Source organism: Balaenoptera musculus, chromosome 18 (genome assembly GCF_009873245.2).
Source record: "Balaenoptera musculus isolate JJ_BM4_2016_0621 chromosome 18, mBalMus1.pri.v3, whole genome shotgun sequence".
In the NCBI taxonomy this organism is placed as follows: Eukaryota; Metazoa; Chordata; class Mammalia; order Artiodactyla; family Balaenopteridae; genus Balaenoptera; species Balaenoptera musculus.
Window position 1 is genome coordinate 8,064,218 of NC_045802.1, and position 24,293 is coordinate 8,088,510.

General features: G+C 40.1%; 1 protein-coding gene across 8 annotated transcripts in view; it reads left to right on the top strand.

Annotated features, from left to right (window-relative positions):
• Positions 1 to 24,293, top strand: part of B3GLCT (beta 3-glucosyltransferase) — a 115,165-nt gene that overhangs the window by 35,366 nt on the left and 55,506 nt on the right. For all 8 annotated transcript variants that reach the window (XM_036831874.1, XM_036831875.1, XM_036831873.1 and 5 more), the window contains exons 5-7: positions 14,298 to 14,374; positions 15,190 to 15,301; positions 23,020 to 23,156. In XM_036831874.1, coding sequence (XP_036687769.1) covers positions 14,298 to 14,374; positions 15,190 to 15,301; positions 23,020 to 23,156 — 326 coding nt within the window. The remainder of the gene's footprint in view (positions 1 to 14,297; positions 14,375 to 15,189; positions 15,302 to 23,019; positions 23,157 to 24,293) is intronic.

A 24,293-nucleotide genomic window follows, 5' to 3' on the forward strand; every position in this document is an offset into this window, starting at 1 on the left:
TTGCTCCGCGGCATGTGGGATCTTCCCGGACCAGGGCTCGAACCCGTGTCCCCTGCATTGGCAGGTGGATTCTCAACCACTGCGCCACCAGGGAAGCCCTCACATGTGTTTCAGATTATTTATCTTCCCCATTTAATTCATACTGACAGACCTTGCTGTTAATGTGGGTGACTACATACTTTGCCAGCCAAGGCCAGTTGATTGAGTATACCCCCAGTACTTCCTCTACTATTTGTCAGCTCCTTTTTTGTTGTTTTTTAATTGTGTGGTTTTTTTTTTTTTGGCCTTTTTTGTGCAAATGGGTGCACATCACTGGCTCCCTGCCTGCCTTTCCCCCTTCCCTCTTCTGGAAGAGTAGCTTCCAGGGAACCAGGGGCAGGACAGTGCTCCCAGGACTTGGTTCACAGTGGGGAAAAGGCATGGGGTACCTTTTGGTGGGAAGCAATATAGATTATAAAATGTTCCTCCTTCTTTTCTGCCCTGTAGGCGGAAGGTGCCGCTAGCGGCTGGGAATGCCCGCTTCTTCGGGAGGCCTGGGGCTCTTTAGAGGATCGGGCCTGGGATGCAGGACCACTGGGTACTTAAAACTGGCAGTAGACTCTGGGGAGGATGGTTACAGGGTCCCATCTAAGCTGCGCTTGGTCGTCATATTTAGTGGTGGAGGCCAGGTGGCTGCAGCTGATAGGGTGTGGATCCAGTGGAGCCATGGGAACCTCCTTAGCTTTTGCCAAGACGGTCTCACCAGAGCTTGTAAACTAGAGTCCCCGTCTCTGATCCCAGCTTCATTTCCCACCACTCATCCCCTTGCATTTTTTTGCTAATAGTTTCGAACTCCTCGTGGTTCCTGGGGTCATTTGAGATGCCAAGCCTCTGTTCCCTTGCACAGAATGACCTTCATTTTGACAAGCTCCTGGGTCCCAGTGAAGCCTTTCTGTGCAGCGTCTTGACCTGCAGGGACAAATCACTTCCTCCTTGGTTCCACTTTTATTGTATACTTTTCACTTTGTACTATTTTTATTTGTTACATCTCTGTCTCTTTTATAAATTTCGAGAGCAGAGAGTGTGTCTTACTAGTTTTTGATGCCTCAGAACCAAGCACAGAGCTTTCCATGTACTGAACCTGGTCCTCAGTGAATGTTCATTAAACTGAGTGCCTGAAATTCATTATCTAATTTTTCCTTACTCTCTTTTCTGTTGTAATAGAAGTTTCCTTTTATTTCTCTTATAGTATGGTCACTTTGTTTTTTTAATTGAAGTATAGTTAATTTACAATATTGTGTTAGTTTCAGGTGTACAGCAAAGTGATTCAGTTTTATATGTGTGTGTGTGTGTGTGTGTGTATATATATATATATATACTCTTTTTCAGATTCTTTTCCATTTTAGCTTATTATACAAAAGTAGGTCTTTGTTGTTTATCTATTTTATATATACTAGTGTGTATATGTTAATCCCAAACTCCTGATTTATCCCTCCCTTCTCCTTTCTGCTTTGGTAATCATAAGTTTGTTTTCTCTGTCTGTGAATCTGTTTCTGTTTTGTAAATAAGTTTGTGTGTATCATTTTTTTTACATTCCACATACAAGTGATAGCATATGATATTTGTCTTTCTCTGTTTGACTTCACTTAGTATGATAAATTCTAGGTCCATCCATGTCACTGCAAATGGCAATATTTCATTCTTTTGAGTAGTATTCCATTGTATATATGTACCACGTCTTCTAATCCATTCATCTGTTGATGGACACTTAGGTTGCATCCATATCTTGGCTATTGTAAATAGTGCTGCTATGAACACTTTTGTCTACACACACACAAACACACACATACCCTGTATGAAATCACAGGTTCTTTGAAGGCAGGTGCTGTGGCTTGTTCTGTTTTTGATCCCTCCATAGCACCTTCAGCATAGTGGGTATTCAACATAGGACAGTTGAAATGAATCCAGAATAAATTGAACACATGCAAACTAAACATTATTTTAAGTAAATTATTTTATCTATTAAAAATTTTTTTGTTAATTTTTAAATTGATAAGGGCCAACCCCTCTCATATTAAATGTAACTACTATTTTACTTCTCCCAGGGAAGCCACAGAGTTTAGGGAGAAGAGTAGACTAAAAGACTGAGCATGAGTTGATGCTTGGAAAGTACGATCTCATGATTAAGTGAATGACAGTATGGGAAAGCAGCAGAAAGCTCACTGACTGCTCTCACACAGACAGCATAGCAATGACTGAGGGGAAGCAGGGCAGGCTCTGTCTCCCATCACAGAAGCGAAAATGGCTCATACTCCTTTCTTGGCTTCCCCTGTATCCGGGGAGCAGAAAACCATCAGGCACGCTTGCCCCAGAGTCTGTACTGGGACTGGGAATGGTCCAGGAGGAATGCTCTCTGGGATGTGGCTGTGATAAATGCGGGTTCTCGGGCCTGAAATGACGGGGGTGCTAGTGGCCACGACAGGTGACCAGTGCTGGTGGGGTTGGTGGCAGAAGCCAAGCTGCACTGGCTGTGACAGAACTCCTATCACCCCCCCCACCCCCTCCCCCCCTCCCCCCTCCCCCCTCCCCCCTCCCCCCCTCCCCCCTCCCCCCCTCCCCCGCTGGCTTCTGCATTAGGACTGGGAGTGTTGATCCATTCACACAGTGTAAGTTTCTCCTCCAAATTCTAATTTTGAAACATTTCCAATTAGGAGGAAATTGAAAGAATACATCAAAAACCATGTATCTTTCTTCAGAGTCAACAGTGTTTCAACATTTTCCATCTTTGTGTGCACGAACCCTCTCTCCACACACATAAACAGATTTGTTGAACCATCTGAACCTAAGTTGCCCACATCATGACCCTTCACATCTAAATACTTCAGCACGTGTCCCCTAAGAGGAAGCACATTCTCTAAGTCCATGATTGCCTTGTCACTCTTAAGAAAATTAAAAACAATTCTTTAATATCATCTAATAGCTGCCCCTTATTGAAGAGTCTACAATTCCTAAAAATACTTTATGTCTTTCCGTTTCTTTAATATTACAAGAGTCACTCCCTTTTCCAGCCATTTTCTGTATGTGATGCATTTGAAAAATACTTTGTTTCAGATTCTTTTAAGAAGTTCCTTTTCTGCTCAAACCAGCCCCAGTCTCTTCCTGTTACACATCTGGTCTGGTCCACACAACTCTCCTTCCTGAAGGAGCACATCCACGTGCACAGGAAGGTGACTTTCCCACCTGCTCAGAAAAGAGTAGTGATTCCGAGAATGGGCTATGAAGTCAGAAGGTCTGGGTTGGAATTGAGCCCCATCACTAGCTGGGTCAGGGCAAATGACTTAACCACCGTGAGGGTCAGCTTCCCAAACTATTATTACTAATTTCTGCCCAAATTATTACGTGAAAACACGTAATATTAATAATAGTCTCTACTGAGTAGAGTTGTTGGGAGGATTAAGTGAGTTCATGAGTGTAAAGGGCTTAGAATCATTGTCCGGATACACTGGAAATGCCGTGCAAAGGCTCTCTTTAAAGATGCAGCCTCTTCCTGGTAAGTCCTCCCAATTCCTCCCTCTGTAGCTCATTAGTTTCCTAAGAAAATAGCCCCTGATGGAAGACATTAAAGACATACTTCATTTTATCGTGCTTCACAGATACTGCTTTTTTTTTTTTTTTTTTTTTTTTAACAAATTGAAGGTTTGCGGCAACCTTGCATGGAGCAAGTCTACCGGCATCAATTTTCCAACAGCATTTGTTCACTTCCTGTCTCTGTGTCACGTGTTGGTAATTCTTGAAATATTTCAACTTTTTTTTATTATTATTGTATTTCTTATGGTGATCTGTGATCAATGATTTTTTGATGTTACTATTGTAATTGATTTGGCATTTTTTTTTTAGCAATAAAGTATTTTTAAAATTAAAAAAACAAAGAAACAATGACTAAGGAAGGTGGTGATTGACTTCCCCCGCAAACAGTCCATCTTGGGGGAGGCAGGGGGAGGCAGCTCTGGCCTGGTTTCCTTCTGTCTCGTTACTTTGCCGTAAGCTGAGGAGCCTGGTCTTCATCTACGTTGTTGAAGTGGGCTCACCACCCTCACGGCTGCATGCTGCTGTGTGGAGGACAGGCAGCTTCCTTTTAAGGATATAGCCTTGAAGTTGTACACACGCAATATTAGCAACTGTGTTTTCATGGATGTATGATTCTCAACTCTCAAAACTTAGAAAACAGTTCTATTTCTCTAAAGCGTTGAACTTTTCTAGCAGTTTATTCTGTGCTTCTGTTTAGTTTCAGTATGCTTCTACTTAATTTGTATTGTCCTTTGCATTTACAGTTTGCCATTTAGACCATCTGTTTAGCTGGTGACTTAGATTGCCACTAGGTGGCAATATTGGTTTTACAATTAAAGACACCTAATTAAGCAGTATCATCAAGCAAACCCCTCTCCCACAGCATCTAATCTCCGTGATAATAAATGGAGTCTAGACTAAAGCAATTGGAAACCTCCCTTTAATTATCAGATAGTCTGTTTTTCTTATTCTGAAATTCTTTCCTAGCATGGAAGCCAGCTATGAGTACTGAAGTAGTTATGACAGAACTTCGTTTTAGCACTTGGATTTAATTTGCTCACAAGATCCAGGGTGTACTGTTACGACTTAGGTAATTTCGTATTTGGGTTAACAAGTCTTTTGGTAGTTGAAATGGCTGGAAAGATTTTACAGTCTGCAACTGTACATGATACTGGTTCCTTTTTTTCTCTTTGTAGAGTTCTTTATGTTACGTATGTGATTTAAAGTTGAATTTATTCCATGAATAGCATCTTGGAGATCCACAGATTGTCAAAAGCTCACACCGGGTCTGTAGACAATACCTGGGGCCATGATGAGCTACGCTGACCTAGAACTACATGAAAACAGAGAAAGAAGATTAACTGCAGAGAATTAAGTGCTGAGATGCACAAACTATAGGGCAGCAAAGTCACTTGGAGAGGAAGGTAATGGCTCCCTTGTTGCAAACGTGACTGGAACTTGTCTTAAGAAACTGACATATTCTTGAAAAAGAATTGACAGCCTCGTCATCGGCTGGGGAAGACGAGGACGGCCAAATCCGGGGCAGAGTTGTCAGGGCATCCCCAGCGCTGTGGCAGGAGCGGGCTGGCTCCTCTGAGGGGTCAGCCCCATGGTTTGCCGGGTACGCGCTGTGCCTCTAATGGGACAGGATGTCACCTGCGACCTGAATCATGAAGTCTTCAGGTTGCAGGTTTGGTTTTCTCCACCGATTTGCCCACCGCGAGCATTCACCACAGTTGCTTAGTGAGGGAGGAATCAGCCGTAAGTTTTATCATCTGAATATTTATCTGATAGTCCAAAATATCTCTTCCACACCACCAGATGTCTAGAACTGCTGTTTATTTATTCATTACTCCTGTCGGGTTGCACTTGACTACGAAATCTGCCAAAAATTAAGGTGCAAAAATTTAATGGTTTCTGCACTTAGGCATCTGCTTCTAGCTGTTCTCTTTTGCTTTGGCAAGTCATTGCCTACGCCTGTTTTGCCTCAAGGTGCTAAAATGTGGTCTTATTGAAAACACAAATGTTTTTCATTCTTCACGTGTGAGTATAGAAACAGGAGCCTAAGCGAACTTTCTATCTGAAACATAACACTGTACTCGGAGCTGTTACCAGAGTGGTGAAGCTGTTTCCCTTGTTTTCTGAAACCATCTGGGTCATTGTGAGTTGTCACTCCCATTTCCAGGTTTGATGCTTATAATGCAGTTCGTAATGGTTTTGAAGTCTATAATGATATAGTTCTTCTAGTCAGGAAGCTAGCAGACTTTACCAAGTGCTTCCTATGTACAGAGAACCATTCTGGATTGCTGTGGAGCAGAGTTAGAGAGGAATTAGAAAAGATACTCTAGTTCTTTGAATTACTTATAAGATAGATGATAGTGATCTCATAATAGAAATGACCGTATCGTTAAGTAGAAATTAGAAATCCAAAATAAGCCTATTAAAATGTCTATTCAACAAATATTAATTGCACATCTGTAGCTAATTAGGTACTTTTGAACGTAACAGGACATCTCTAGACAGTCCATGGGGCCCTTGAGAAAGACGATGGTCACGAAGCTGTTTAGGAAGTAGAGCGATGTGTAAACAGCACATGAAGGAAGACTTTTATCAGATCAGATAGGAGAGACAGGAAATTAGCTGGAGGGATGTTGGTTTGGAACAGGGAACCAGATCTGGAAGACGAAGACATGAATCATCAGGAAGGTTTGCTTTTGGGATGCTAGGGGACCTAGGATTTGTTCCGGGGGGATGAGGAAAGCATGTTTTAGCAGGAATAGTGATCTTTTAGATCAAAATGGATGGAAATTAGAGCTGGTAATATGGTTGACCAGTACAGGGTTCCTAAATGTACATCTACAGATAGAAGAATGCAGATTTGGAAGAAGTGCTACCTTTTTTCCGGAGTGTTTTCTCCCTGCATTACAGATGGAAGGGTAATGTGAACTTATAAAGATTGACTATTCAAAGAGATGCATGAACAAAAGCCCGGTGGAGGTAAGGCTAACAGAAACCCATAAGGAGAGTTTGCGTGACAATCTCTGAATTAATCAGGCACTTGAGCGTGTTTTGTTTTAAACACCTATTATGTGCATGGCATCTGTGTGTCAATTGCGATTTGACTTCTGCTTTTTGAACTTGAAAAAAATTCCTTCTTGGGTGAATGTCCGTGTGAAAATTCTTTTTTTTTTTTTTTTTGTTACATGAAATGGGCACAGACAGCTCAGTCTCTGGCGAAGACTCTGTTGGAGAAGCTTGAGTTTATGTTGTGATGGAGAGGCTGTCAAATGAGAGTTTTTTTCCCCTTCTGGGACCTGGGATCCGGTAACCAAGGCTGATCCTAGATTGACATAATTTTTACTGCACCTTCAGAAATGTATCAACACTTGCTTAAAATTATAGAAACCATTAATGTTCGCCAAAGGAATTTCAAAATAAGATTAAATTGGAGGCAATAAAGGAGAGAGGAGAAAGCATCATTGTGTTTTTCTAAAACTAGGTTCTAGTAAAATGAAGACTCATGCACATTTTGAAGACTCTGAAGTATGACCTTAGCACAAGGCACAGGTCATGTATGGTTGGGGAATCACTTTGAATGGGAGACAGGGAATAAGTCCCTGTAGGAGTGACTACTCAGAGAGAGGGGACAGGCTGAAGTTAGAATGAAGGCAGGACCTGAGGGAGGGGCAGAACCACGGATAAGTTATGGATCCTTTTTTTTTTTTTTTTTTAACATCTCTATTGGAGTATAATTGCTTTACAATGGTGTGTTAGTTTCTGTTGTATAACAAAGTGAATCAGCTATATGTATACATATATCCCCATATCCCCTCCCTCTTGTGTCTCCCTCCCACCCTCCCTATCCCACCCCTCTAGGTGGACACAAAGCACCGAGCTGATCTCCCTGTGCTATGCGGCTGCTTCCCACTAGCTATCTATTTTACATTTGGTAGTGTATATATGTCAGTGCTACTCTCTCACTTCGTCCCAGCTTACCCTTCCCCCTTCCCGTGTCCTCAAGTCCATTCTCTACGTCTACGTATGGACCCATTTTTAAGGCATTCTCCAAATACAGAAAAGAAAATTCAGAGGTGGGTTAGGCTTATAAGGTTTTCTTTTTTTGGGGGGGGGGTATGGTGCCCCTGTAAATTTCATTTTATGGCGATACTGGATTACATTTTCTGTTTTAGGCCAAAAGGGGCCAGACTAGCTGCCTAGAAACCTCCATACTCTGCTTTCCCACAGCTAAATAGCTTCTGAAGAGAACAGACACTTCCAATTTTGTTGCCTTCTTTTGTGGTATGAACTTTATTTAAAAGCTGGCAGAATCACAACCTTACAGATAAATGATTCTTTCTGCTTATTCACAGAAAGTTTTGGAAATCACTGTTTTCTCAAGAAGAGTTAGGTCTTGGCTCATTAGTTTAAAAAACCTCATTTCCATGCGATAAGCCAGGAAAGCTGGGAGCAAAGCCTTTCATAGATTAGCATGAAGAAGCTTGAGAAAATGGCCTTGTGTTTTCTAGTTTTAGACTTTTTTTTATTGTCAAGGAGACAACGTGAGGTGCTTCATTAAAACGTTAGCCGTGAGAGTCGAGTCGCTTTCACAAAACTTTCCTTTTTAGGGGAGAGCAATTGGATGCTTAATTACTTAGTGAAAGTTTGTTTTTTGTTGTAATCGGTAGGTGTTAAGTAATCACATTAAGTTGTTTATTAAAGTGGAGTTCTTACTACGTTGCTGTTGAGTAAGAATTTATGCATCCATTTACCAAATCTTTGTGGAATATTTGCTTAGGCAAGGGCCTGGGCAAGATGCTCCAGGAGAAAACAGAGCAGTGAGACCGAGTGCACTTCCTCAGCTGTAATGAATTCTTCACACCATGTGAACGTGGGTCTCTGTTTGGCGCCCAGCATTTGGACACCTTCCCTTACTGGAGATTTCTGCCTGGTGTGAATCTGGTGGGAGTGGGCTTGGCCCACTCAGGACATCAGAGGCCAGGCTCGGGGTCTCCCCAGCTCATGGGGGGTGGCCAGCTGGCTGTTGCCGTGCAGGACTCTGAGTCTGGAGCTAGGGGCCCATACAAGTGGTTTATTTATTTATTTACTTACTTAATTTATTTATTTATACTTGGTTGTACGGGGTCTTAGTTTGTGGCAGCTGGGCTCCTTAGCTGTGGCTTGCCAGCTCCTTAGTTGTGGCATGCAAACTCTTAGTTGCGGCATGCATGTGGGATCTTAGTTCCGTGACCAGGGATCGAACCCGGGCCCCCTGCATGGGGAGCACGGAGTCTTAACCACTGTGCCACCGGGGAAGTCCCAAGTGGTCGCTTTAGCTCTCACTCTCCTGGTGGTGACATCGGTGCCCAGGGGACCAAGTGAGGTGGCCGTGCATGCGTGCACGTGTTGGAGGAGGCCAGTGCTCTGGGGCGGGTGATGCCCTGCAGGGCGACCCTCTCCCGGTGAGTCACGGTGGAGGGGGGCCCTGCCTGTGCCACCCCCTGGGAGGCTCGTGCTGGGGGCGGGGCCCTGCACGTCACTTCCTGCAGCCGCACGAGCACCCACCGTGAGAACCCAGGCCAGGCCGCAGCCCGCCCGCCCTGCCGGGAAAGGTCGGCGGAGGCTTTGTCATGATATTTGAACTGAGCCTTGAAGAAACAGGAAGAGTTTGCCGGGGCGACTGTGAGGGCCCTCACTGATGGAGAGAGTAAATCTTGGGTCTCGCAGGACGTTGGCAAAGGGGTCAGCTACTCTGTGAGCTACTACCATGAGTTCACATTTGGGGAGGTGGGCTTGGAGGCACTAGTGACACACCTAATACGCGGCGCCAGGGTCTGCAGTAGAGACCCCGGAGGAGGGTCGGAAACCATAGCAGTGACCACAGCTGACGTTCACCGAGCGCTCACCGTCACCGGTACTTTACCTCGCGCTCATGTCAGTACGCTGTGCCGCCTTCAGCCGTCAGCTCATCTAAGTCTATGAAGTGGTTTCTGTAATTCTCCCCATTTGCAGAGAGGAAACGGGCTTAGAGGGATTGAGCGACTTGCCCAGGCTCACATCACTAACGAGCAGTGCGGCCAGGCCTGCGTCTCGGTTCTGATCTGCCTGCTGACACACAGGTGGGGCCTTAATCACGGGGCCAGGCGGCAGATCGCTGCGACTGCTGTGTGCACGTAATTCCACGCCAGTTCGTAAACAGTAGTCCGTGCCCTCTCTCACCTTACCCGACTTTTTTTTTTTTTAAATACCATTTATCCTTGGCATTATATTCTAGATATATTTGCTTATTGCCTGTATCCTTCATTAGAACTTGAGATCCAAGAGGTCAGATCCAAGACTCTACCCGGTCTCTTCACAGCTGTTTACTATGTTCCTAGAACAGCACCTGGCACATAGTAGTTGCTCAACAAATATTGTACAATCATAATAATATTAATAACCATCACGTGCAAGCTTGTGCCAAGTGCTTGGCGTGTATTAACTCACTTGATCCCCAGGACTGTTGTGACCCCCATGTTAGAGATAACAGACCACAGGCAGGTCTGGGAACTTGCTCGAGGCTGCAGGGCTCAGAAGAGCTGCAGCGAGCACTTTGGCTCCAGAAATCAGGTCCCTACGTGCTAAGCTTTATTGCCTTTCATGAACGAGTGAATGATGAGTTAAAACAGGGTTATGTGAGCTATAAAAATGTACATAGTAATGCATTTCAAAGTAAATATTTAATAAAAAGAAATTATATCAATGATGAGGTCATATTTTTCTCTTGTTAGGAAATGACAGGTTTCTGGGGAAAAAATATATTTTAACGTAGGCTCAGATTCCTGGAATGTTTGTTATTATGGCATCACTGTAATCTCCTGGTCCACATGTGAATCCTGGGTTTTTAAAGGCTAGTAAATGTGTCTGATACATGTTCCAAACAGGATATTATATCCTCATAAGATAGACCTACTTCTTACGGAAGAAATAACAATAAACAGATGTTAATTTTTGTCATGATTTATTTGTTGGTCTAAAAGCTCAGTTCAGTGCCTAAGAACTATGTAATAGTTGGAATTTGGAAATACAGTTGAACTGGAATCAGTCTTAAAAGCAGGATTCAGTCCTTTAGAACTTTTGCCTAATACTGAACAAATATCTTGGGTTTTGCTTTCTGATTTAGTACTTGGTCTGAATAATGAGACCGAATTAGACCATAAACTTATGTACTTAAGGTATGGACAAGTAACAAATATTGGGAAATAGTCTGTTGACAAGGGAAGAGGCCAGCATCATGGAGTTAAATTAGTTGAACTTTCTCCAGACAGAGGCAGAAAGACTAAAGTGGTTCAAAACCAAATTTGCCTAATAAAGTTATTTATGACATTTAAAATATTAATCTGCCTTGATCCATGTTCAAATGTTGGCTTTTTCATTCATACTATTTCTAGATATAAATTTTTAATGATTTCTGCCTCCATATCAAGAATAATGGGTTTTCTCCATTCTCAAAGCATTTTTAGAATGCTCAGCTATGAAATCAAAACCCTTTCCCAAATGAAGATGATGAATATGTATGAGAACCAGGTAATGAAGTAGAGTGTTGGTTTTGAATTTGTTGGTTCTCAATAATTATTAATGGCATTAAATATGAATATGCCTTGATAAAAAATGTTCAAAGGAAGTACTGCCTGAAGGTCCAGTAGGCTTTCTGACTTCAAAATGCTTATTAGGATAGCAGTAGATGCCAGTGATGGAAATAAAGGTAGATTTTGGTTCAACAAGACAAATAGTGTTAAGGTAAGATGTTTAAATTACTGTGATCAACTTTTTCTTTTTTTTTTTTCCTTTTCTGTCATTTACCCATATTTGATTATTTGTATTTTTAGTCCCTTTATGCTTGCCTCTGTTATGGTGTTATCTCATTTTTGATAGAATTTTACCTTCAACTTTTAGGTTTGAAATAGTTTCATGGTTTGGTGAATAGGCATCATTTAGATTGCTGACAGGCATGACTGCCTTTGTTATAGCTTTTAGCTTTTATTCCAAAGGGCTCTGTTGATAGAACATTTTCTTACTTTTTCCTTGAGTTTTCGTTTGAAAACTCTTCCTTATTCATCCCTGCAATTACATACTAAAAGACTGTCTTTTCATCTAAAAATGCTGTCAGGTGGTGATGTGGCATCTTTAAGGAGGTTTAAGTCTTGTGGATAGAACAGACAGTAGATATAAAGAACATAAATTATTACAATCCCGAGTGGTAAGAACTGATATAAGATCATTTGATGGAAAATTTTATTGTGACCTTTTAAATTATTTTATCTTAGAGGTGCCAATACATACGAGTATGTGTGTATCTAAGTCTGGGTCTGTGTGTGCAGTCACACACAGAATATATACACACAGACACACAAACATACATGCATATATATATATGCACACATATATATAAAACAAGAATAAAAGCTCTTGGTCCTTTTTGAGGATTAGCAGACAAAAGTTTATAAGTAGAATGGCTTTGGCTTAATCAAGAGTTAATCAAGACCAGGTTTCTGAGTATCAGGGGAGGACCTATTTTATATTTTTGAGACAAAGGTATTCACACATACTTGGAGATAGTTATCAACATAGCATACTAGTTTTTGAAATGTTTCTATTTGGAGATACAGGGGTACAGAAAACTTGATTGCCATTTTTGTGTTCACCAACTGAAGCAAATACAAAATCCAGGCATGTGATTTAGTAAACAGAAAGTAATGGAGATAGGAAAGATTGTAACCCACTAGTAATCCAGAGAGTTTATTTTAGTCTAGAATATAACTCCTCCTTTGCGCCGACTAAACCTTTGCCTGCTGCAAATTGTCGTGACAGAAGGTATTTGTAGGCCTGCCTCTGCGCCTCTGCCAGGAAAGTGCCCTCACAGCCTTTCTGCAGAGGTTACCTGTCTGGGTGTAATACTTGTTGACATCACTTGTATAGTTCCTAAAACTCGGAAGGGTGGTTCTTGATTGGTGACCACATTTTCGAATTTATTTTTGCTCAAAACAATTTTTTATTTAAAATATATTTTAAAGCATATATGTAATAATTTCATCCTTCTGACCCAAATATTTTCATTTTTCTGGCTCCTTTGCAGTCTCTATTCATCTGTGATTTTGTTTTACATGGTTGGAATTATGTGTTTTAACATTTGACAGAAAGACATTCCCATTGTCATAATGTCTTCATTATTATAACTTAAGTTGCTATATAATAGCTCATTTGCAACTTATTTTCTTGTAAGACTTCTTTTAGTGTTTGCTGTGTTTCTTTTCTAGCTAGTTCATATTAGCGTGCTCCCATAATTATTTGAAAGTTTTATGCAAATATTAATGTTACTAGTTTTCTTCACACATGATTTTTGCTCTTATATAATCCTCATGAATATGTATGTGTGTGATATATATGTATGTGTATATATGCCATATGTATGTACAAGCATATAGCTATATATGCATGTATATGTATAGACACGTATATATATATATGGCATATATATGTATGTGTATACAGCATATAGCTAATATATGTGTATATATATACACATATACATATAGCAGTTTTTGAAAAGACAATGAAAATTACTTCATTATTCAGAATCAACAGTAGGAAAGCCCAGATTACATTGGGGAGGTGCTAATTCAACCTTTAGGAGTTTGCTTTTTCTCTCTGACGTGCCATATTGTTAGTGTGATTTAACCTTTGATTACTGTTTTTACGTTTCATATTTGTACACGGCAGTTAAAAAAATACTGCATGTGATGAAGAAGTGAGGCTTATTTGATATTCCCGAAGATTTATATTGGAAACCATTCTTTTCTTCTTAAATAATAAACTTATGTGAACTTAAAGAATGGTATGGCATCTACTTTAGTGTGGTAATATTTCATATAGTTAAGCATGTATTCTTAAAGTCTTTTGTAACAATTACCGGGCTGTAGGCACTACAAAACACAGAATATCCTACAGTTTGTTGGGGGGTGTCCAAGCATATTAGGTGTCTGGGTTTTGACTTGTCTCAACTTGAAATAGATTAAATAGTGCTTAACTTCAAAGCTCACATTTATAGCTTTAAAGATATGACTCTCTCTCTCTCTATAGTAGAGCAGGTATGTATATGTAACCGTAGTTGTGTCTATTTCTGGATCTTAGTTCCTCCTAAGTTTATAAATTTTGATATTCCATCATTACGCTATTACTGTTGTTGCCTGAATACTTGAGGATTCTATTTCTAGTGTTTAGACCCAAAGCTCTTCATTATGATGGTGTTTTAGTGTTTTTAGGGCACTCTAAAATTTTTTCTTCGCTTGAGATAAATTGGCTATTATATCTTCTTGTTTAGCCCGAAGTGTTTTATTTTCCACGTGCTTCCTCTGTTGTGTACACAGAGAAAGCTGTCTTTATGCCTCTGAGTTTGCCCTGACTTCCGCTGGGCTCTTGCCTTCCAGTCCCCTTTGCACGTCTGCAAATTCCAGGTCTGCTCCGGGTGTCACTGGAGACCCTTCCTGGAGGGCCTCTGCGCCGTGCGGAGCCTGGGGGCTGAGGAGGTTGTGTGGCTTCAGCTAAAATCCTTCACTTCTAGTAGCTCCCAAAGGGAAGGAAAAAAAGACGAGTAGGAAGAGCAAAGCGTCAGATCTTTAAAAATACCTGGTTTTAAATTTGAGTCTTTTTAAGAAATTGTTGTGGTCATATTGTGTTTTTTATTTGTTTCTCTGCTTTGATGATTGTTTCTTCAGGAAGTCCCCAGAGTCCTCCTCCTTCACCAGCTGGCTCAGCAGGAAGGCGCGTGGACCATACTTCCGTTGTTACCGCAGTACGTTTCACGTGACACGTGCTCATTATTGGCATCTCTACCTGACGCTCGTAGGCTCCCTAGTTTTCTTACTCAGAGGGTGTTTTTTCCTCAGAGTCAGGAAGTAAAGTCAGTTTGGACTCTATGACCGCTACTGTAATCGGATTTCTTGGTGATTGATTCTTTTTTTTTTTTTTTTTTCCTGTTTCACTAGGCAGTGGGTTTTATTTGAATTAATCTACACTGACCGTAATTCCCCAGCTCCTTACTGTTTGTCTTGTATCTAAAACACTTCTTCCCAAGCTATACATCATAAGTACTACTTCAAACTAGTTAGGTATTTCTTGGATTTTTTTACAAAAATGATTCAGTTCTCTGAGTCTCCCGTTTTTATATCTAGTGTACCATGTGTCTTTAGAACTACTTTAACTTAATATTAGAGAAATTAGATATGTTTATAGTCAAACTGCATTATTCATAGTTTAAGCATTGATGATTGATTCTTAATCATGTATTGCTTTTATTTTTAAATATGTTTCTTTCCTAAAAGATATAATGTCAATATATTTGATATTTTATTTGAGAATTATGTCTCTTCTGAATTGGGGTTTGTCATAGAAAGAATTAACTTTAAGAAGTCTAGCTGTTTCATAAACCATTAGTATCTGGCTTTCCTATAAGCTTAAACTATACATGGAAGAAAAATATTATGGGAAAAAAATCCAGATTTCTTGCCATTTTGTATGTCCTTCATCCGTTTCCAGTTTATCAGTTTTAAACCTTATTATAAACTCACTTTATAAAGGTGATTACTATAACCTATTTGTTTTTGTCAGCTTTTCTGTAACATATAGCAGAAATTCATCATGGATTTTCTTCTGTGAAGAAGAGACAAGAATACAAATTCCACAACTCTTAGAAGCACTCAGAAGATATGACCCATCAAAGGTAAATACAATTTCAATACAAGTGTTTTTATTTTGGAGAAAATGCTTAAAAGAAGTTTAATTTTGATTAAGAGGTTTTTCAGTCTAATAAAAACACTTAATTTAAAATTAAGAAGAATGAAATAGGCTGCTCTTGCCTTGTGAAACGGAGCACATTCTGTCTATGCAATGTGTATCTCTCTCAAAAAAACCTACTTTCACTTAAAAAAAAAAGAAGAAGAATGAAACAACAGTTGAATATCTGGAAGCAATGTTAAATATTTCTCTTTGATGTTTGGAGCTTTCAGAAGGATGGAACTTAAAATGAGCCATTTTTAAATGAAAAAAATCTATTTATATGGGTTATCAATTGTAGAGAATTAAAAAACTATTGATATAACCTAGAGTTAAGAAATAAATTTAAATTGGTTATTTCTCTTTATCAACAATGACCACATTATTTTAGACAAATATTTTTTGAGTACCAACTGTGTATCAAGCACTATGATAGCAGAGGCTAGGACAGACAGACAAGGGTCCCGACTGCCTGGATGGTACAGAGTAGCAGAGAGAGGAGGGACCATATACCATATTCTTGGATTGGAAGAATTAACATTGTGAAAATGACTCTACTACCCAAAGCAATCTACAGATTCAATGCAATCTCTATCAAACTACCACTGGCATTTTTCACAGAACTAGAACAAAAAATTTCACAATTTGTATGGAAACACAAAAGACCCCAAATAGCCAAAGCAATTTTGAGAACGAAAAATGGAGCTGGAGGAATCAGGCTCCCTGACTTCAGACTATACTACAAAGCTACAGTAATCAAGACAGTCTGGTACTGGCACAAAAACAGAAATATAGATCAATGGAACAGGATAGAAAGCCCAGAGATAAACGCACGCACCTATGGCCACCTTATCTTTGATAAAGGAGGCAAGAATATACAGTGGAGAAAAGACAGCCTCTTCAATAAGTGGTGCTGGGAAAACTGGACAGGTACATGTAAAAGTATGAAATTAGAACACTCCCTAACACCATACACAAAAATAAACTCAAAATGGATTAAAGACCTAAATGTAAGGCCAGACACTATCAAACTCTTAGAGGAAAACATAGGCAGAACACTCTATGACGTAAATCACAGCAAGATCCTTTTTGACCCACCTGCTAGAGAAATGGAAATAAAAACAAAAATAAACAAATGGGACCTAATGAAACTTAAAAGCTTTTGCACAGCAAAGGAAACCATAAACAAGACCAAAAGACAACCCTCAGAATGGGAGAAAATATTTGCAAATGAAGCAACTGACAAAGGATTAATCTCCAAAATTTACAAGCAGCTCATGCAGCTCAATAACAAAAAAACAAACAACCCAATCCAAAAATGGGCAGAAGACCTAAATAGACATTTCTGCCAAGAAGATATACAGATTGCCAACAGACACATGAAAGAATGCTCAACATCATTAATCATTAGAGAAATGCAAATCAAAACTACAATGAGATATCATCTCACACCGGTCAGAATGGCCATCATCAAAAAATCTACAAACAATAAATGCTGGAGGGCTTCCCTGGTGGTGCAGTGGTTGGGGGTCTGCCTGCCGATGCGGGGGACACGGGTTCGAGCCCTGGTCTGGGAAGATCCCGCATGCCGTGGAGCGACTGGGCCCGTGGGCCACGGTTGCTGAGCCTGCGCGTCTGGAGCCCGTGCTCCGCAGCAAGAGAGGCAGCGATGGTGAGAGGCCCGTGCACCGCGATGAAGAGTGGCCCCCACTTGCTGCAACTGGAGAGAGCCCTCGCACAGAAACGAAGACCCAACACACCCATAAATAAATAAATAAATAAAAATTAAAATATATAACTTATTAAAAAAAAATGCTGGAGAGGGTGTAGAGAAAAGGGAACACTCTTGCACTGTTGGTGGGAATGTAAATTGATACAGCCACTATGGAGAACAGTATGGAGGTTCCTTAAAAAACTAAAAATAGAACTACCATACGACCCAGCAATCCCACTACTGGGCATGTAGCCTGAGAAAACCATAATTCAAAAAGAGTCATGTACCAAAATGTTCATTGCAGCTCTATTTAGAATAGCCAGGACATGGAAGCAACCTAAGTGTCCATCATCGGATGAATGGATAAAGAAGATGTGGCACATATATACAATGGAATATTACTCAGGCATAAAAAGAAACGAAATTGAGATATTTGTAGTGAGGTGGATGGACCTAGAGTCTGTCATACAGAGTGAAGTAAGTCAGAAAGAGAAAAACAAATACCATATGCTAACACATATATATGGAATCTAAGGGGAAAAAAAAGGTCATGAAGAACCTAGGGGTAAGACGGGAATAAAGACACAGACCTACTAGAGAATGGACTTGAGGATATGGGGAGGGGGAAGGGTAAGCTGTGACAAAGTGAGAGAGTGGCATAGACATATATATACACTACCAAACATAAAATAGATAGCTAGCGGGAAGCAGCCGCATAGCACAGGGAGATCAGCTGGGTGGTTTGTGACCACCTAGAGGGGTGGGATAGGGAGGGTGGGAGGGAGGGAGATGCAAGAGGGAAGAGATTTGGGAACATGTGTATGTATAACTGATTCACTTTGTTATAAAGCAGAAACTAACACACCATTGTAAAGCAATTATACTCCAATAAAGATGTTAAAAAAAAAAAGAAAAAAAAAAAAGAAGCAATTACCATCAAAAGGGAGACGTTTAAGGGAAACATCGGGCGCTGTTAGAAGCACACAGCAGGGTATCAGACCGAATCTGGGAAGGTCATGACAGGAAGTGACATCTAATCTGAGCCCGTGGGATGAGTAGGAGTTAATAGGAGAGAGTGCTCTAAGCCGAGGGAACAATATTTGAGAAGGTCTGGAGGTGAGACAGTGTGCATCTTGGGTGAGAAGTTCACCGCTACTTTCATATTTTAACATTTTTATCTTGCACAGATATGATGTTGCAGCTGGATCTTGTTTACCTCTAAGTTCCGTCTGAGCACTGAGCAGTGTTTAACACTTAGTAGGCGGTCAGTAAATATTTGCATACGACTGAATAACTCTGTAACGTCAGCTGTCCTGCTGGGCTTTGTTCAGTGTCTCTGGAGGTTTAGGGTTTAGAGGCAGCCCTGGAGTTACGTGGAGAGGAAATCAGGCTGTTCAGTTCTGTTGGAGCAGCCCAGCCTGCGCCCTGATCAACTTACGGAATTCTTTAAACGTGGAATAAGCAGAACTGGGTCCTTTCTGGGACCACTGGACACCTGGCCCACCCCTCTTCTGACGCCCACTCCAGAAGTGAGTCAGATTTAAGGAGGATGCGGAAAAGGAGCCGTGGCTTCTGGGTGCCCGCTTGGTTTGTTGATGTGGACACACAGAGTTCGGCAACAGCGATCATTAGGTTGATTTCTCAAACGCTGGAAAGTTTGTCACTATAATAAAACCACTGGTCTTGATGTTTTTTTAAATGCTGGAAGGACCCATTCTGATTTCTCTTCATGCATTTGATTTCTGGGAAAGTACAGATATAATTGAATGAGAAGGTTGTTAGGTTAAAAGAATAATTCCTTCAAAGGAGAAAAGAATTATGAACGTGTCTCATCTAGTCTTTTCAGATGATATTGAGCAGCAGCTGTGTACTCGGTGCCGTATTTTATGTAAAACATTTGTTAGGCTTTTACGTTTGCCTTTGACTTGAGAAAAACTCCCAGATCTTTTTTAGGATGTAGGAGTTTTCGTCTCCTCCTAGTGTTCGTTTCACCTGGAGATTATTTTTTCCATTATCCATAGCTCTAATTCTGTACAGAAGATGGTGACTCACTGTACTTTTTAATGAAAATTGGAATGATAAATAAGTTCAAAGCAAGTTCATGAAAAGCAAGTACAGAGCCAGAGGTAAAATGAGATGCTTTCTTCTTCTTTTGTGAGCAATACCACGTGAAAAAAACATCTAGGATGCTTTGTTTCTTTTGAAACTAGCATTAGGGAATAAAAATTACATAATGTTGAAGTTAGCTCAAACCAGTGTGTTTTCTTCCCCCTACCATATGAAATTTTAGGAAAAAAGTATATAAGACAAACCTGGCTTTGATATTGACAGAGATAAATGACATTAAATTCATAATTATGTGTTAGAGTATCAGTTATTTTGTTGGATTCGGATATTTTTTCCCTTCAGTATCATTTTGTCATTCTTACTAATGCAAATTTATGCTATTATACAATATTTTAAATGAAAAACTTTAATCTTTATTAAAGTAATTAATCTGTGTTAAATTGCCTTTCTAGGTGATTTCTATAAATTTCTGTATCTTATTGAAGTCTTTCTGTTTTTTCCCCACAGTATGCTTTTAATATGTGTGTATTTGCTGAAATGTCTTTAATTTTTAATTTTTAATAGAGGTGATAACAGGAGTGCTGGCAAAGAGTAATTCTAACATACTAATAGAATGTTGAGTTATTCTTTTACAGTCTGTCTTGATTGTAATTGTCTTTATTAAGAAGGCATTAAGAAAATTATTAAGAAAGATGGGGGAGTGTCTCTTCACAGAATCTGTATTAATTTCTCCCTTAGAGTAGTTTACAGTATAACCCCCCAAAAAATATTGAAAAACAATCTTATATACTAGATAATAGCTGAACACTGCTATTAGTTGTTGAAACATAAAAACATGTTCTGCATAAATTTATATCTGGAACAGGAGTTTATAATAGTGAAAGATTATTGAGAAAGGTGCTAAAATATACTGAAGTGTTTATTTTCTTTAAACAAGCTATATTTACATGGTGTGTTAAATGTGATGATTTTCATATTGGTTAATGTTTAGTTGTTTGATTTTTTAAAAAGATCGTGAATATTCTATCTCAAGCCAAGGCTATTTGCCTTATAATTACTTCTCTTGCTCAGTGGTGACTTAATATATCCATAAGGTGTCAGGAAGAAATCCTCGGGTGGAACTATGAACCTAGACACACAGTTGTGTTACTGGCTTTCACGTATGTTCATTTATGACTTGTTGCTGAATTGGCCCAAACTAAGACTCTGGGAGGTATTTGGAACACAGCCATGAGCAGAAGAGGGCCCTGAGGAGACAGCACTGTATCCCTCCTACTTTTATTTTCTGATAAGGGATAGGGAGTGAGGGGGTGATGGTTGGGTAAGAGAGAAAATATACAAAACTTTTAGAACTTAGGGTACTTGAGTTAAATTATCTGCTGACATTTCTTTCATAGTTGCCTTTGAAAGCTCTCCCGGGCTTGCTGCATCATTTAACACAAAACTAGGGGCACCTGGGACATTTAGGTATCCTGGGATACAGCAGTGAGCAAAATGGACAACATCCCTGGTCACAAGGAGAGGATAGTCTTTTGCAGGGGAGACAGGCAAACGTGAAACAATGTGTCAGATGGTAATAAGTGTTATGGAGAAAAACAAAGCAAAATAAGAGGGATGAAGGATAGATTGGGATGGGCTTACTTTTCTGTAGAGGGTGTTCAGGAAAAATCTCACAGATCAGGTCACATTTGAGCCAAGCGTGAAGGAACCGAGGGAGGGAGTTACGTGCTTCCTACTCCGATGTCCAGCCGCCTACTTGTCTACCAGGAGCCTCAAACTCAACTTGTTCAGAACTGAACTCTTCATGCCCCTTTTTTAACCTCTTCCATCTTCAGTCTCCTGCATCTCAGAAATGGCATCACTGTCTATTTAGTTGCTCATATGAAAAAACCTGGGGCTGGTGATTGATTCCTCTTCCCCCTCAAGCTCATGCTGGCACATTCAGTGGCGTCTCCCTCCAGGATACACCTCTCATCTATCTTCTCGCTGTGTTGAATACTATTACTCTGGTCCAGGCTACCGTCATCTCTTTCCTTGACCATGATTTAAGCATCCTAGCTGCTCTCCTGGTTTCCATTCTTGCCATCCCAATAATCCAGTATCTCTGTAATTCAGATCTTCTTGCTCACCTGCTCAGGAACTTCCTGTGGTTTCCCACTGCACCTAAGACAGTTTCATGAGGTGTCGCACTCCAGGTCAGCAGTAATTTTCTATCACTGTAAAGATGCTCCGTTCTTTCACTTCTCTTGTTTTTGTTGAAAAGTTAACTGTATGTCTTATTTTTGCTCCTTTGAAAGAAATGTGTACACCTCTCCCCCAAAATTACTTTCAAGATTTTCTCTATCTTTGGTTTTTCAACCAGCATTTGCCTATGTGGTTTTCTTTGTATGTCTCTTGATTAGAGTTTATAAGAGCTTCTTGAATCTATGGCTTGATGACTTCTGTCAGTTTTTTAGAAGATTCTAAGCCTGTGTTTCTTCAAATATTGATTGAGTTCCATTGTCTCTTCCTGTTCTGGGTTTTGAACATCATGTATTTTATTTATTTTTTTATTGAAGTATAGTTGATTTACAATGTTGTATCAATCTCTGCTGTACAGCAAAGTGACTCAGTTTTACACATACATACATTCTTTTTTTAAGTATTCTTTTCCATTATGGTATGCCAGGAGATTGGATATAGTTCCTGTGCTCTGCAGTAAGACCTTGTTGTTTATCCATTCTAAATGTAATAGTTTGCATCTACCAACCCCAAATTCCCAGTCCATCCCTCTCCCTCCCCCCCTCCGCCTTGGCAACCACACGTCTGTTCTCTATGTCTGTGAGTCTGTTTCTGTTTTGTAGATTTGTAGGTTCATTTGTGCCATACTTTAGATTCCACTTACAAGTGATATCATATGGTATTTGTCTTTCTCTTTCTGACTTACTTCGCTTAGTTTGAGCATCATGTATTTTAGACCTTTCACTGTGTCCCATGTTGCACTTAAGCTCTTTACTGTATGTTCCTCTTTGTTTTCTTTTTTGTGCATAAATGTGGATATTTTTTACTGACTTACCTTCCAGGTCACTATTCTCTCTTCTGTTATGTCTAATATTCTCTGGAATTCCTAACTTGAGTTATTGCATTATTCAGTTTTAGAATTTCCATTTGACTCTTGTTTATAGATTCTAGTTCTTTGGTAAAAATCATCATCTTTTCATCTATTTTCTTAAACATATTAATTATGTATTTTTTAAACTGCAAAACCTGGTTTATCTGTGAATCTCTATTTCTCATTTTTCTGTTATTGGTCTGGTCTTGTGCATTTAATATTCTTCTGGGTTGTAGACCTTGTCTGGGTAGGTCTATCTACAGACTGCCCTTACTTCTAGACCCTTTTCGCCCTTTTCTGTCTCCCCACTATTGTGTAAGTTCTGTTCCCACCTGGCGTGGGATAAATGTTAATTGATAACAAATGATAATAAATGTTAATTGAATGAATGAATACATGAACAAAACAGGCACTGATTCTGGAAGGAATTTTTCAAATTCTTCTTTGCAAACCTCAGTGGGACATAAAGGAACACTGTTTTCTTCACATTAATAGTATTTTGATATGGAATATTCTATAAAATACCACTTTTATGTGTTTATAGTATAATGGTGACTAACATTTTGTTCATCCTGATGATCTGATCTTAAATTACTTTCTTTATAGACCAAGATTATGCTATATTCATTATCATATGAGTAATAATTATATTTTTGTTAAAATTCTTTAGAAGTATATAATCTGTGCTTATTCTCTATCACCCAGGATATTTAACTAAAACTCATGATACCAATTTGTTTTTGGTCGTGCATGAAATGGCTTTTTCAAAAAATTTTATATCTTTATTTAACAGGAATGGTTTCTAGGAAAAGCATTACATGATGAAGAATCCACAATAATTCACCATTATGCCTTTTCCGAAAATCCTACAGTTTTTAAATATCCAGACTTTGCTGCTGGCTGGGCCCTTAGTATTCCACTGGTAAACAAGTAAGCATTTATTAGACTTTCTTTTCGTTTCGTTTTGTGTATGAATCAACTTTTATTTCGCCGAGTCTTGCGGTTGATGGATCTGAGTGGCCTTTTCAGCGGAGGCAGCGAGTGGTCGTGCAGGGAGACCCGCGGCGGGAGCTGGACACAGGCTCCATCACTCACTCAGCCCCTCACACTCATGCTCAGCCGCTCTGTCCCTCCTCTTACTCACCTGCAAAATGAGGCGAGTGATCAACCGTGAGGCTGAGGGAGGGCCCACGAGTGCTCAGGACTCTGCAGCCAGAGGTGTGACCGCTGTTGTGAGCTCCAGGCGTGGCTCTGATTGTCAGTAAGGAAGTGAATCAGCAGGACGCCTGGGCTTAGGGTGATGACTGGTTATGTGCGTGGATGTGTAGACGCGTTGAAACACGGGCTGGGCACGAGGCATACCTAGCTCTTGGTGTGATAATCACAGTAATGCTGTTTTCGATGTGAAAGGGGAAGATAAGTCGTAATTCAGGAGAAGCATGGCTGTTGACAGTCCTCTTAACCTAAGTAGTTCCGATTAATTGTGAGTTTTTGTTCTTCAGGGAATGGAAAGTTGATAGTGCAGTTGTGGTTTTTATATCTGCAAAGATGAAAATGTTTCTGTTATTTCTTACAGTAAGTGTCCTGTTTCTAGGGTTTGGAGTCCTGAAAAGCCTTTTAGCCCATTGTAGTAATATAAGGTAGTAGATACTTTGTCATTTGTGGTTGCTGAAACTTCTGGACTGCTCCCTTGACATTTGAAAGTTCCTTACAATGTAACGCGCTCCTTCCCAATGTAGATGCAAGTAGCAGAAAAGTATGCAGAGTGGATGAAGGGAATATTGTTGCTGGAATTGGAAGCGGAGGTGGGTGGTTGGTTGGTGCAGGAGTTCGACAATGTTATTGAGGAGAGGCTGGATCTCTCTGTCTCTCCGGCTTAGTGCACAGCATCATTTCATCCTAAATCTGGTTTGCTTTGTGCTTTCAAGGCAGTAAGGGCTATGAACTTCTTATTTATGTACAGCAGGAGAGAGCCTCTAACCATGGAATGAAAGTGCTTATCCCCAGTCTCTAGGTGGATCCTGTCCAATTAAAGTCAATTGGGACAACTTCAGGCCTATACCAGCC